General features: G+C 46.8%; 1 protein-coding gene across 3 annotated transcripts in view; it reads right to left on the bottom strand.

The window, feature by feature from the left end:
- The window catches only part of RPGRIP1L (RPGRIP1 like), an 82,760-nt gene that overhangs the window by 57,020 nt on the left and 9,930 nt on the right, over positions 1-15,810 (bottom strand). For all 3 annotated transcript variants that reach the window (XM_059713788.1, XM_019497455.2, XM_059713789.1), the window contains exons 2-3: positions 6,764-6,855; positions 2,489-2,633 (exon numbers count right to left, since the gene is read on the bottom strand). In XM_059713788.1, coding sequence (XP_059569771.1) covers positions 2,489-2,633; positions 6,764-6,848 — 230 coding nt within the window. In that variant the 5' untranslated portion in view covers positions 6,849-6,855. The remainder of the gene's footprint in view (positions 1-2,488; positions 2,634-6,763; positions 6,856-15,810) is intronic.

The raw sequence follows: 15,810 nt of genomic DNA, 5'->3' as shown, positions 1-15,810 counted from the left end.
TAGGTTGAGGAGTGTCCTTCTCAGTAGCTCGGAGGCAGAGAGGGATCTTGGAGTCATAACTGACTCCAAGATGAACATGAGCCGGCAGTGTAACGAGGTCATCAACAAGGCCAATCGCACCTTGTCATGCATTAGCAGGTGCATGACTAATAGAACAAAGGAGGTGATGCTCCCCCTCTATGCTGCATCTGTCAGGCCGCAGTTGGAGCACTGTGTCCAGTTTTGGGCGCTGCACTTCAAGAGGGATGCGGGGAATCTGGAGAGGGTCCAGAGGAGGGCCACTTGCATGATTATTTGTGATACACCCTATGGGGGGAGGTTGAGAGAGCTGAATCTCTTCAGCCTTCACAAGAGACGGCTGAGGGGAGATCTTGTGGCCGCCTATAAATTTATTAGGGGAAGTCAACGGGGAATAGGGGAAGCGCTGTTTACTAAGGCGCCCCAGGGAGAGACTAGGAATAACAGGTGTAAACTAGTTGAGAGTGGATTTAGGTTAGATATTAGGAAGAAATTTTTCACAGTAAGGGTGGCCAGGATCTGGAATGGGCTTCCAAGAGAGGTAATGCTATCACCTAGCTTGGAGGTCTTCAAGAGGAGGCTAGATAGTCACCTGGCTGGGGTCATCTGACCTTGGTCCTCTTTCCTGCCAGGGGCAGGGGGTCAGACATGATGATCCATTGTGGTCCCTTCCGACTCTACAATCTATGAATCTATGTCTTGTGTACTCATGCCTGCATTAATCAATAATGCCGAATAAAGTTACAATGTGTGTGTGTGTGTATGCACGCTGATGACTGTGAAAGCTTGGCAAGAACTACAAATGAAATTTAAATGACCAAATTAAAATAACAGTGCATCTTGCACAGGAATGCAAGATTGTGACTGGGTCCTTGCGAAATGAAGCCCAGTTGATTTCATCTCCTGTGCTAATTGCAATTATACCCAATGTTTTATTATGCTAAACCATTCATAAATAACTGCATCTCCTTATGGGTCTGTATCCCCACTTGTTGACACATCCTCTGTTGATCAAAGCATATTTCTCAGAACAGGCATTCAATGTCTATTTGGGGTTTTGCAAATGTCTCCATAGACCATCACCGGTTTAGAATATTTTGGGTTCTGCCCCACTGTTAAAACAACTATCCCAAACAGTGTCCTGTAAGCAATGCCTCAGGGTATCCCATTCAGTCAATCAAGACCCATCCTCTATGAGTGAAGTGTAACCTCTGGACTGATCAAAAACAAGTTTTACAACTGGACGACTCAAAACAGGATCCGAGCAGATAGCAATTGTAATATGATGGTCCCTCCCTACCTGTTTACACTTTAATCAACCAACTATCAAGGAGGAATGCTTTGAAGCTATACAACTAAAGAGTATAAGAACAAAACCAGAGTTGGTGGCAAGATGTCTACTCAAGGAGAGAGAAAGAAATCACTGTAACATTGTAACCTGCACCTAACTGATCATTCTCAGTGATGGATCCACACTCAGTGAAGGCTGCAAAGACAGAAACCACTTCTTGCTTGCATTGGTGAGAGAGACTATTGCAGCTAACATATACTAGGATTTTTGTGATAGCTCATTTACTGAATATTGGGAAGGAGCCTGTTTCTGTCATTTAGTTTTACAGCTCATTTGTGGTATAGTTATTAAGGGCTTTCTGTCATTAATTGAATGAGGTGACATCTCAATCCTTAACTTTACTATGTTTGAATCCTGTTTTTGACTGGAACACATGCATATATACATACATGTATAGATGCATCCTAGATTTACCCATTTCTTTTTTTCTTATAAGCTACCTGGGTCTACTATTTCCCCCATTTCTTCTCTCCTTCTGTTAGTATTCCCTTTTTTAACTCCTCCATGATGTTATCTTCCATCACATTTTCACATGCATGCTGATTAGGGATCAATATTCACCTAGTAACTTATAATACCCGCCATCACAACAGCATGGGGAATCTTTATTTTTTTCTACATCTCTTCTTTTACCAAACTTAGTTTTGGTCGGACTATGAGAAGGTTGTACTGGCTTCTGTTCGCTCTCCCCACTAACATTGCATGTGTTGATTGTTTCTTTTCAGTCCCTCCCTTCCTTAATTTCCCTTTCCCTCCCTCTTACCCCTTTTGGATTTTTCACCTCTGCTGTGTCAGAATTCCAGTAGTCCTGAAAGTCTTTTTCTATACCAGCAGGAGATCTCTATGTAGCTGGGAACTAAGTGTCACTCAAGAACTTTGCTTGCTGCTTTCAGGCACCATGTTCTGTTTCTAAGTGGAAAAAAGCTGAGTAGAGCAAGTTGAGAAAGCTGGATACACAGAGCACAGATGTGCCTATAAGTGTCCTGTGGGAAATGTTAGAAGAACTAAGGCATCCACTTTAAAAAGGTCTTTTTACACAACTTTAACTCAATGATAATTAAGGTTTCAAACACGTAATCTCCCAATGTGATTTTGGCTTAAAAGAATAACATTTCAAACCTTTTAATTTTATCCTCTTGCTTTCGTGCATGTTGTTTAAGTAAAATGTTTTCATCATGTAACCGCAGGAATCGATCTTCTAGCTCCTCATGACTGACCCGAGATACAGCCTGCCGAGCCTTTACGTTCTGTGCAGCTGATGATTCTAACAAAGAAAAACAAGCCATACTAAACACTTGAAGACACATGGCTATCTTGAAATCTAAGACAATTTAAAAACAAGTTTGATGTAGTTTTGGATTCTTTATCTAAAGGAGTATATCTGCTAATCTTTATGGTTTTTATAAACATGTTTAATGTTCATAGGTTAATAGATGTAGGGTCGGAAGGGACCTGATCAGATCATCAAGTCTGACCCCCTGCCCTGGGCAGAAATGAATACTGGGCTCATATGACCCCTGGTAAGTTTAAGCTCATATGACACCAGCTAGGTAATTATCAAGCCTCCTTTTAAAGACCCCCTAAGGTAGGAGCCAGCACCACTTCCCTTGGAAGCTGGTTCCAGACTCTGGCTGCCCTGACTGTGAAGTAGTGCCTCCTGATATCTAACCTGAACCTACTCTCGATCAACTTGTGGCCATTATTCCTTGTTACTCTGGGAGGTGCTCGCGGGAACAGTTTCACCCATTCCCCTCTGGTCCCCCCTGGTAAGTTTATAGATGGCTACCAGGTCCCCTCTCAGCCTTCTCTTATGAAGGCTGATCAGGTTCAAGTCCCGTAGCCTCTCTTTGTAGGGTCTGCCCTGGTGCCCCCAATCATGCAAGTGGCCCTTCTTTGGACCCTCTCGATGCTGGCCACATCCCTCCTGAAGTGCGGTGCCCAGAACTGGACGCAGTACTCCAACTGTGGCCTGACCAGTGTCGTAGAGAGGGGGAGGATCACCTTCTTGGACCTGCTCATGATGCATCTCTGGATACATGACAAGGTGCGGTTAGCCTTCCTGACCGCGTCCTCACGTTGGCAGCCCACGTTAATTTTAGAATTGATAATGACTCCAAGATCTCTTTCTGCCACTGTGCTTTTGAGAAGGAATTCCCTACCCTATAAGTATGCTCCTGGTTCTTTCTGCCCAAGTGCAGCACCCTGCACTTGTCACTATTGAATCCCAACCTAGCTACATTCACCCACCCCTGTAACCTGTCCAGGTCTAGATGTACCCTGTCTCTCCCTTCTAGCGTGCCCACCTCGTCCCAAATCTTGGTGTCGTTGTAGCAAAACCCCATTTTCCTTTTTTTTTAATTTATTTTAAAATGCATTACCTCCCTTTCCTCAACCATTTCTGACTTTTTCTCTCCCTCTCTATTCCCTATAGGTAAATATAAAAGTAAGCTAAGATGTAGGATAAGCTTTAACATTTTATTTTAGGTAGTAAGTTTTATTTTTTTCTCCCCTCTTTGCAAATAAGTTCCCTGCTTTTTTTATATTGATACCCACTGTTTTATAAGTGATAATTATTATGTTTGTACTGCTTTTATATTGTGTGATTACTGTTTTAGGCCTATATATGTAAGTTAGCCTCAGTCATGTCAAGTTTCCATTTTGTATGTCAAGCCTGCATCTTGTGTCCTTTGCCCAGGCATCCCCTGTGTTGCAACTGTATGATTCACGTACCCCTCCCATGTAAATTGGTTCCCGGACGAATGAGAGTGATTGGGAATGACTGAAATACAATGGTAGCAGGCCTCTACTGAATGGCTTGTAACGACCAGGACATCACTTCGCATTGATTCATCCAGGAACCACAGACCTCACCCAGGAACAGAGACAAGAACCTAGCATTTGAAAGACAAAAGACCCTGCAGAACCAGCAACTCTACCATTGTACCCTACCATTACAGACACCCGAAACTGCATATCCCTGCATGGAGCACACATGCTCAGTATGCCAGGGGCTGACCCTTGCCTGGGCATGTCTCCTGTCACTAGGGTCACACAAGGTCTGCCCCTATAAAAAGGGGCAGTGAAGACAGACCCAGTGGGATGCCCTCTCCATCTGGACCAGCACCATGCCACACCACCTATCTACCCAGAGGCCCTGCCGGCGATCCCCATCTGGACAACACCTACTGGACAAGGACCCCTTTCCAGCCTGGATAGGTAGCTATCACCCCCCACCCTCTCTTCAATCAAAGACTTGGACTCTGCTTCTCTTCCCTACCTGGACTCCAACCCTTCCAGGGTCTCTTTCTCCTGCTGCCATTGTGAGTGCGTGTGTGAACCAATAACTTCATGGGGCTGGGTACTGTGTTGTCTGTCTAATAAAACTGTTATTTGGACCCCTAAGTTGGGTTTTGCTTTACTATGGTTTGGCCCTGCTCCAATCTCTGCTCCTCGCCCCTCTAACTTCTGTCTTATTTCTCCCTCTCATGCTTCTGGCTCACTGCCACCTCCAACACCTGTCCTGAGCTCCTCTCTGCCTCCAAACCCCATTTTTTTGCCACTGCCTTATCCCCGCTGCCTTTTCCTTTTTCCCTGAGCAACCAGGTTTCTGCCTCAGTTTCTTTCTTGGCTGTCTCCTCCTTGCCACCACTTATCTGGCCCCCCCCAAATCTCAGCTGTCTGCCTCAGTTTCCAGCCCCAGTCTACCTTCAGTAAACCCAAGCCTCAGTTCCTCAGCCACCTTCTCTGTAGTCTACCAGTTCTAATCCTGGTTCTGGCAACTTTCACTCCCTACACTTTAACTCTCTCTCTCTCACCTGAACCTTCCCCCAAGTATCCCAAGCACACACATACATACCATACTATCCAAGTTAGGAACTTACCTGTGTGTATGTATAGGTGGAGTGTGTGTGTGTGTGTATATATGTCATTGTGTGCATGATATACAAATTAGTGATCTGTGTCTAATTTTTGGGGTGTATAGTGTATGTGCTTGAATTGGTGATAGGTATGCATGTGCCTGAGCTGGTAGTGTATATATATGTGTGTGTGTGTGTGCGCACGCGCATCAAACTGATTTGTGTGTTTGTATATGTGCAATTGTGTCACACCCTCCTGTCTAACAGCGCAATATTGAGATCCTGAGAGTTGGCCTGACCCCACAGGGCAACATCGTCGGCAAATCTGAACAGAGCGCTTTTCTCCCCCTTGTCCAAGCTGCTAATAAGGAATTGAACAGTATGGGCCCAAGGACCAAGCCCTGGGGTACTCCATTGCCCACATCCCTCCAAATCAAATATGATCCATCTACCACCACACTCTGGGTGTGGCCCGCTAGCCAATTTGTGACCCATCTGACTATGTAGGCATCAATGAGACAGTCACCTAGCTTTTTAATGAGAATGTGGTGGGAGACAGTGTCAAAGGCCTTCCTGAAGTCCAGAAAGACTACATCTACTGCAACACTTGCATCCAATGTTTTGTTACCTGATCATTGAAGGGTATCAGGCTGGTCTGACAGGACCTGCCCCTAATGAACCCATCCTCATTGCCCTTGAGCATCATCCCCACTGCCGGTCCCTCATAGAAGTGCTCCTGGATAATTTTCTCAAAGAGCTTCCCAGGGACCGAAATAAGACTAGTGGGCCTATAGTTGCCGGGGTCCTCCCTTTTTTGAAAATGGGGACCACACTGGCCTTCTTCCAGTCTTCTGGCACCTGGCCAGAGCACCACGAGTGCTCGTAAAGCTGTGCCAGGGGCCCTGCGATGACCCCTGCCAATTCTCTCAGCACGCTGGGGTGGAGAGCGTCTGGACCTGCCGATTTGAACACATCCAGCCCCTCCAGAAGTTCCCTAACTCAGTCCTCCCTGGCTGAGTCTCCCCAGAGTCCATCCTGAATCCCGGTGGGGGAGATGTCCCAGTTCCTGTATTCTTTTCCTTTCATAAAGAAACAACGATCTTTTCAAATAACTAGACAAAAATTATTAATTTAATGAAACCCAGTAAATTCACTCCTGTATAGCAAATGAGTAGACTGTTGCATGTATGCTGGTCCAATTCTAAAAAAAAAAGCCAAGTATTTCCAGTTCCCATTTAGTTCAGTGTGCCTTGTCTTACTCCTACTGAAGTTAGTGAAAAAAATGTTTTCAATGTATGTAGAAAATTAATCAGTGGGATTTGCAGGTGCTCAAAATCTTGTAATTCCTCTATCCGTAACAATATCAACAAAGAATAGAACTCTATATTTTCTCTTATTTTTTTAATTTAACACAAATAATTAATGTTATATGAACTTAGATTTTGTATACAAGAATTCCAGAAACCTTTTTTAGAAGGAACCTAAAGAAGCCACTGATGAAAGTTTGTAGCTGTAATATATAACAGCTGGTGCAAACCTTGTAGTCCTTCGATTCCAGCTAGATTTAAATCTACATCTCTCACAGGTAGGTCTTCTGCAGTTTCATCAGCTGGAGCAGACATGGTTTATCTGTGGATAACAAAATTCAAATGAAATCCTTTTCCATTTGTAACATAAACTGTGAAATGAGAAAAGAATCATAATTACATCATATAAAAAGGATAAAAAGGTAATGACAGATTCACTGTAATGATAGAATCATTACACTATTGTAAATCGTCGTGCCCCAAACATATGACTCAGGGGACATTATAATATTACAACTACAACTAAAAGTTTGTGTCACATTTAAGCATAGGACAAACACACATTCCTTTCTACAGTACAGTACCTATATTTTATTTTTAAAATGGATATAGATTAAGCATTTTTTAAACTGTCTTTTGTAAAGAACATAAGAGAAAACAATGAAGCCTCTAGGTAAGCATCAGTCTTCCTAGTGCCTGGCATCAGGTGCCCCAGGAACATTTAGTGAATCAAAGAATGTCTTGGAAAAATCTTAGAGACTGAACTACAAACAGCAGTATTTATTGCTGGCTGACAATACTGTGACAATAGTGTCTATCCATAACCCATAAACAAATGGCTCTCGGAACATTTATTTCACTTTCACCAAAAAAATTTTCTAATTTTCTTCTGACAGTAAAGCTTTATCCCAGAAATAAGTCTTCTTATGTACTGTATTTACTTGAATATAAACAGAGGGGGTTTTCCCTAATTAGCATGGGGAAAAAAGTTCTCCCTCTTACATTTGCATACAAGAAAAGCTCATTAAACATATTGTCCATCATTAAATCGCTTCCAAAAGCAGCATGTGCTCAGTAATGGAAATCAACTATGAAGCTGATTAAATGCAGACAACACTAAGCATAAAACACATGGCCCACACCGGACAAACATACTGATAGGAACCTGTGGGGCAGAGTTGTGCTGCTACACAGCACATCCACAGGTGGTGGATAGTGGAATGACCTTCAAGGAAGGTTAGCTGTGAAATAAGCAGGGGTAACTCTGATGAATTAGCAGTTGCAGACCAAGCAGCAGCAGCACCATCAGGATGTGGCAAAGACAGCAGATGGCAATGGTTTTCTCCCTGAAAAGCTACATATATCCTTTGATGGTGCTGTGACATGATGAGTACAGGTTGTCAGTATAATAAACCTGCCCAATCCCCAGCTATGGGTCTACAAGTCCTCAGTGGCAGAGCAGGCGGAAAAAGATGTTAGAATCTCAAGAGCTGAGAAGGCAGATAAAGGCTGCAGCAGAATGAGATCCCCAGCTGTCTTGGTCTCTTTGCCATTAGATCAAGGTCCCTTTCTGTCAAAAGCCATCTGGAAGCTCATGTGCAGCAGCTTCTCCACAATAAAAAAAGTCATGCACAGGCATCTTCCAGGCCAACACATTCCTCAAGACTTTTAGTGACCAGCTAATGGTGATGGGAGCAGGATTGTGAGGTCTGGAAGCTCCTAGTCATGTACTCGCATAAAGGCAAGTTACAAGAAGGTCATCTAGCACTTTGATGAGACAGGAGTGCAGCAGCTATCATTATAACTGTGACTGAGCAGCTCTCTTCAGGATCCTCTCTGCTCACCCCATACGGGTAGGGGACTAGAAAAGGTGCCCTAACCATTGCCTGTCAAATTTTCCTGACTAGATAACCATGTCCAGTGGGATCATCTTTACTACGGTCGAAAATACCAGTGAAGACATCATTATTTTCAGGACCTGGACAATCAGGATGCTCATGGACAATCCTAATAGTGAATGCCTAGAGCACTACACTGCAATCATGGCCCAACAACTCAGGCGACACAAAAATTGATGTAGCTGCCCTGAGCAAGACCCAGTGAGCAGGAGATGGGCAAGAGCTCAAAGACCATGGAGGCAGCTATACCTTCTTTTGGAAGGGTAAACGGGAAGGAGAATACCCACTTCACTAAGTTGGTTTTGCCATTAAGAGTGAGCTCATAAACCAAATCAATGAGTTCCCTACTGGAATTAACGAGTGCCTCATTACTCTCCATCTTAAACTGGCAGGGAGCCAATATGCCTCTATCATCAGTGTGTATGCCCTGACTCTTGACACCACCAATGAAACCAAGGAGGAATTCTATGCCAACCATGACCAACTTCTTTTGACATTCCGGAGGAAAACAGACCTATTTTTCTCAGTGACAGAGTTAGAAGGGACTTTAACCTTGTAACAAGAAGCCCCTTCTTGCCTACACCCCATTTTGTGCATTTCTTTTTCCTTCTAAGTACTGGCAGAGACCTAGCACTGCATGGGTGTGGCAAGGCTCAGAGCAAGCCAGAGAGCTGACATGTAGGACACTTTCTGTAGGAGAAACCTACAAACTACATCTACATATCAATTGAGCTAAGTGTCACTAAAGAAAACAAAAGAACTAATATATCCACTTAAAAGCAAAGCCCGTAAGAGACAAGACAAGCCAAAGTGCAGTGAAAACACGACTGTAAATATATCCTGGTGAACACATTCCCCCTTTGATTAAAACCTATTTCCCAACAAAAACTTCCCATATCTGTCTAAAGTTTAAGCTAAATCAGTCTACTACATCTAACCTAACTCACTGTCCCTAGTGTTTGATCCTCACTACCGCCCATTTGCAGTTATTGATTAAGGTATATTTCATCTGTCTCATCTTTACCCTGGTAGTCTTTATTTTATATTTTATACCTTTTAACAAATGTAGTTTTCTTTAAAGTCATACGTTGTATTACTAGAACTATTATTGTAAGAATGCATTGGAATTGTAATCACTGGAATTGCATTGCTGCATTGGGGCTGGTTTCTTGAATGAATGGGAGCAAATCTGAGTGAATGATTAAGTAAGAGGTAGAACCAGCTGTGGTTACAAGTTAACAAGCAGCAGTTAACAGCTCTGATCACAGACTGGCAGGAAGAAGGTATCCAGTTTATGCTGATCACTGGAGACTAATTCCTAGAACTAAGCATGCACCTTATTGACTGTAACCCATGACAATACAGCCATTAAGTCCGTAAGTGAAGGGTGGATTTCCGAAACTGCACCATCAGGTAGAACCCCAGTGACTGTGACTGACAGCTGTCATGCACTACTCAAGACCCACGTGGGACAGCAACCTCTGGATTGAGCAACCATGATGCTGGGGGGATCACACAAGTCTGCCAGAAAGGGATAAAAGGCAGTGAACATGACCCTCAGTGGTGCCCTCTCATCCAGCGCTCGACCTACTGAGACAGAAGGACAAGCAGATGAACCCCTTCTGGATAAGACATCGCCCTGGAGGAAGCTGACCATCGACAACAGACTCCAGCGCCCCGGACAGGTATAAACCAACACTGGTGCTACACTACTGTTGCAGCAGTTGTGTCTGTAAGTGAGTGAGTGAGTGTTAAGGTGGCCAGTACCCCTCATAACTGAAAGTTTACATTTATGATTTTATTGGTAACTTCACATCCCGTACAATAAATTAGAATTTATTATGATCCCGTGAGTTGGTCCTTTGTAGCCAACAACCTTTGGAATGGAATCACTGGCAAGGAAGGAGTAGGAAAGGTCAACCCATTGGCATCCTCCTCTTGACCAAATGCGTGGAACATGGGCTCACCAACACCCTGCTCCACCACAGAAACGGGCACAGAATGTCACGGCAACACTCATGATGTAAGCATTGGCACCTGACTATGTTGGCATCCGTGCCCAGGATTGCAAAGATGTCCTCATCACCTAAGCTATGCTGGGAGCTGATGATCACTGGACTGATCACCGACCCAGCTGCTCAGTGATGTCATTCAAACTGGCTCCCAAAACATGGCTGCAGCAAAAGCAATGCCAACAGAAGATCAATGTTGAAGGAGCCAAGGAGCCAAGCTAGCGAAAACTCTTCCACCATTGCCTCAATGAAAAACTGGTGTATTCCAATCCACAACAATGGGAAAATGCCAACAGCATGTGGGGTGCTCTCAAGGCCACCGTCATCAGTGCTCGTGAAGAGACACTTTGATTCTCTACCAGGAAATATCAAGAATAGTTTGATGAGAACGACTGGGAGATCCAAGAGTTGATCAATCGCAAGTGCAAGGCCTTTTGTGGCTGGCAAAATGACACCATCTCCAAGAAAAAGAAATTGAATCTCCAACAAACCAAGGCAGAGATTCAAAGGCAGACATGTGATATGAAGAACAAATGGTGGGAAGACAAGGCTAAAGAGATTCAACATCTGGCTGACATCCATGATTTGCACAGCTTCTTCCCTCCACCAAAGCTATCTATAGTCTGAGCACTAAGGGACTGTAACAGGGAACGCTGGCGCTACTACTGGAGAGCGGTGTAGCCCTTTAAGGGCAAAGTCTTTATATCATGGACAGCCAGCAGAGCAGGGGTTAAAGGACAGTCCTGTTGTCAGGTCAGCTGACTGGGGCCTCACGTGACCAAAAGAGGGCTCAGGCCAGAGCTACATAAGCCTTGGGATCAAGCCAGTCAAGGAAGCCAGCTCTGAGAGCCACAGAGTGTGGAACTCCTGACAGCAGCATGGCAGATCTGGGAACAAGAAAGAGCTACCCAGAGAAAGAGAAAAAGGGTGAGGGAGAGGGAAAAGAAAAGCGAGAGGGACACTTGTTAAGCACATAAGTGGCCTTCATTTTTATGTTCAGACTGGTGGTTTGGGTTGGGACTAAGGGGCAGTATACAGAGGTCCCATTACTGTCCTAGGGGCATGTGATTGTCTTGGGCCCTGCTGGGGCAGGTTCACGGCTGAGTGGGGCAGTGGGCCTGGCCTATGGGACGAGCCAAAGTAGAGGACTGGAAGCTGGGAAGACTGAAGTCCCAACAAAAGAAGGAAGTCCTGGAGTGGCCTGGAGACAAAGGGACATGTATCCTACCTGACTGGTGACTCAAAATCTGCAAGGCATGGGGCATGGTGTAGGAAGGTATGGAGCCATGCAAATACCCGTAAGGCAGGGGTAGGCAATTATTTTGGTTGGAGGGCCACTTAACGAGTTTTGGTGACCTGTCGAGGGTCATATGGGTAGCCCCGCCCCCTGGTTGCCATCTTGAGACCAGAAGTCCGACCCTCTAACCCCCGATTTTTGCCACCAGAAGTACTTCCCTCTTGCCCCCTGGAAATACTTTGGGGGGGGGGGGTGGGCTTGCCATCTTAGAACCAGAAAAAAAAAAAATCATACACTAAAAGTCAAACACCTGCTATAACATTTTAAAATTTTATTACAAAAAATATTTTTGTCATGATTTGTGTTTGCATTGGGTACATAGAGGTGATTGCATAATACCTCAAAAATAAATTCATAGTCTTATATACTGTGTGTGCAGGGGTATATGGTGACGTGTGTGTGTGTGTACAGTGGGGAGTGGGTGTGTGTGTGTGTAAGATATGTGAGGGGGTGTGGTTGTATGTGTTGGGGGGCATAATGTATGTTGGGAGGTTGTATATGTGTGAGGGGTTGTGGGCACCCCCACACTCCTCCCACAGTGCAGCAGCAGGCAGAGGTGCTCAAGGTACAGGTGCCCAGCAGCGTGCAGCTCAAGCCAGTGCTGCACATCATGGTGAAGGGTGCAGCCTCTGCCAGGCAGTCTCTACTGCTGGTGCTCCCCACACTTGCAGGGCATGGGAGGGAAGTCCCACGCACTGGAGCAGGCTGGGGAGGCACTTGGGGCTTCCCTCCTGTGCCATGCAGCCCCAGCGAGGAAGATAGTTGGTTCCAGTGCCTGGAGCTTCCCTCCCATGCCTGGCAAGTGTGAGAGCCCCATGCTCCTGCCCAGCTACAGCCCCACTCCCACAGCTTCCCTATTTGCTGCCCAGAGCCAGCAGGAGACCAGGGAACCAGAGCAGGTCCCTGGGGGCTGCAGCTGTGGCAGCAGCAGCCTTGTCTGCAAGCTGCGTGCTGGCCAGGCTGGGCCCTTCCACTCATGAGGGTGGGAGTGAGGCACAATAAGTTACGTTTGGGGGGCGGGGGGTGTGTACATGTGGGTGCTTCGCTCCCACCCTCATGGGTGGAAGGGCTGGGCGGGGTGCATTTTGTTGGTGGGTGCCACGGGCTGGACGAAAGTGGGTGGCCCACCAGCTGTATTTTGTCTGCCCCTCCCTTAAGCAAAGGACCACTAATACTAGGTGTTCCTTAGGGCAGGCAGGCAAAATATGGCCTGCGGGCTGGATCCAGTCTACCATGCCATTCTATTTGGGCCACAGGGCCCCTAATAAATTTACAAAATAAATATTTCTCTGCTCCTGGCTGCCTCTCAAAGATGACAGGAGCCAGGGGCAGTAGGACCTAGGGGAGGCCAGCAGAACACAGAAGCCATGCCCACCCAATCCTACCCTGCTCCACCCCCAGCCATCGCCCACTGCCCCCCACCCCCACCCAGAAGCCTCTGCCCAGCAGAGCCTTCTTGCCTGGGACCCTGGGGCTGTTCTTGCCTCCCTGAGCCAGAGGGAAATTCAAGTAAGAGTTGGGGGAGGGGCAGGGGGAAGACAGAGGAGGGCCATGGGAATTGCCCCACTCCTCGGGGCTGAGCCAGGCAGCTCCTGCTAAGTCCTGCAGTTCAGCCATGCAGGCAGGAGTCACATGGTGCTGGAGCAGCCATGGGGCAGATGGGGAAGTGGTGAAAGCAGCTGTAGGCGGGGACAGTAGCAGCAAAAGGGCATGCAGAGCACAGCAACAGCTGGGCAGGTGCATGGGGCCTGCACCGGTGTCCCAGGGCCAGAGCCAGCCAGGCCCAAAGTGGGGCAGCAGGAGCATTGGGCCCGGGCTAGCAGGGGCTCTGGAGCAGGCTGACTCTCCCTGCTGGTGCAGCCCGGCATGGCTCCATAGACTCCTGCTGGCCTGGGCCCAGTGCTCCTGCTACCCCACTGTGGGTCCCATTGGTCCTGGCCCCAGAACACCAGCGAGGGCCCCGAACTCCCACCCAGCTGTTGCTGTGCCCTGTGCAGTCGCTTGCTGCCACTCCCCCACCACCTGTGGCCACTTTCACTGCTTCCCTGCCTGCCCGCTGGCCGCTCCTGCATCACGTGGCTCCTGGCTGCATGGCTGGACCACAGAAGCACGGGGCCCACACCAGTACCCCAGGGCCAAAAGCGGGAGGGTGGTGTGTGTGTGTGTGTGTGTGTGCATGTCTGTGCAATGATGTAGGGAAGAAGAGAAATGAAGGAGGGACAGAGCATGCATGTACTATGAAAAAGGGAGGGACAGAGAGTGTGTGTGTGCAGGTGTGTGTGCACTTGCACACATGTGCACGCAATGACGGAGGGAGCGAGACAGAGTGTGTGTTCATATGGTGAGTCCCACACACCCCATCATACACATACACCCACGCTCTTCCTCACACTGTCATACACGCAGACCTCCACTTCATACTCTCCAGCCACCCTCCCCCCAACACATGCCCCCACAAACCCCAAACCCACCCACACTCCACATATCCACACACACACACGCACATGCTCTGTCACCCCACACCCATACCTATCCACCCCCAAACCCCCCCCCCCACACCCACACCCTCCCCCACAAGATATAAGAGTAAGACTTCATTTTAAGGTATTGTGCAATTGTCTCTATGTACACAAATTCATGTAAATCAGGGCAAAAATATTTTTTGAAATCAAATTAATGAATGTTGTAGATGTTTGATTTTTAGAATATAATTTGGTATTTTTTCTGGTTCGAAGATGGCAAAATCCCTTGCTGAAAGGAGTACTTCCAGGGACAAGGGGACTGACTTCTGGTGGCAAAGGTCAGGGGTTAGAGGGTGGGACAAGATGGTGACCAGGGGGCAGGGCTACCCATGTGGCCCTCAACAGCTTGCCAAAACTGGGTAAGCAGCCCTCCAACCAAAATAACTGCCCACCCCTGCTTTAGAGCAAGACCAGGTCTGGGAAGTCCTTGGGCAGCCTCCTTGTTATAACTATACAGGACATCAAGACATGGTCGGAGAGTGAAGGGGAGATTGTTCTCAGAGCAAGCAGGGCAAAAATGGGAGGGCATTTGCTGTGCGGAGCAGTCAGCCAGATCTAACTGCTCATGTAGGTTCTTAACCTGCATACAAGACCTTCACCTAACGTAGGAAGTATATGGTCCCAGTAAGGGAAACACCTTGCTGGACTTGGTGCTAGTGACAGGGGATGACCTGGTGGGGGATCTGTAGGTATACAGTAACCTAGGGGATAGTGACCATTGATTGACTGAATTCACTATCCAGTATAGGGTGGGAAACCAGTAGGGCAGAAGTGCTAGACTTCAGAAAGGCTAACTTCAATGTGCTCAGGAGATTAGTTAGCGAGGCATTGAAGATCAAGAGCACTGGTGAAATGGGAGTCCAGGAAGGGTGGTTGTTCCTCAAGGGAGCAATCCTTCAGGCACAGAAGGAGACAATTCTATTACACACAAAAGGGGACAAAGGGACTAAGAAACCCTCTTGGCTGAACAGGGAAATCCAGGAAAGCCTAGGGGCAAAGAAAGGGGCATACAGGCTGTGGAAGCAGGGGGAAGCTACCAAAGAGGAGTATACCTCCTTGACTCACACTTGCAGGGAGTCAGTTAGGGAGGCCAAAGCAGCAATGGAACTCAGGCAGGAGACAAAAATTAAAAACAATAAAAAGTCCTTGTACAGGTAGATAGGGAGCAAAAAGAAGGTGCAGGGTTACATAGGACCCCTACAAGACAGGCTAGGGCAATTGGAGACAGATAGGAGGGACAAGGCTGAACTCTTCAATGGGTTTTTTTGCCTCTGTATTCCTGAACACGGATCAAGACAAATATTCCAATTGCATTACAGATAGGCACAGGAGGAACACCAGCCCACCAATGGTCAGCATTGACCTAGTAAAGGGGGCACTTGGAGGGGCTGAATGTATTTAAGTCAGCAGGCTCTTCATCCAAGGGTGCTGAAGGAATTGGCCAGTGTCATAGCAGAGCCACTGGCATGGCTGTTAGAGCACTCACGGTGTTCAGGTGAGGTTCCAAAGGACTGGAAAAGGGCCAATGTGGTCCCTATTTTCAGGAAG

Source organism: Alligator mississippiensis, chromosome 10, assembly GCF_030867095.1.
Source record: "Alligator mississippiensis isolate rAllMis1 chromosome 10, rAllMis1, whole genome shotgun sequence".
Classification (NCBI taxonomy): domain Eukaryota; kingdom Metazoa; phylum Chordata; order Crocodylia; family Alligatoridae; genus Alligator; species Alligator mississippiensis.
The sequence above is the reverse complement of the archived record's forward strand: the minus strand, read 5'-3'. Positions and strand labels throughout refer to the sequence as shown.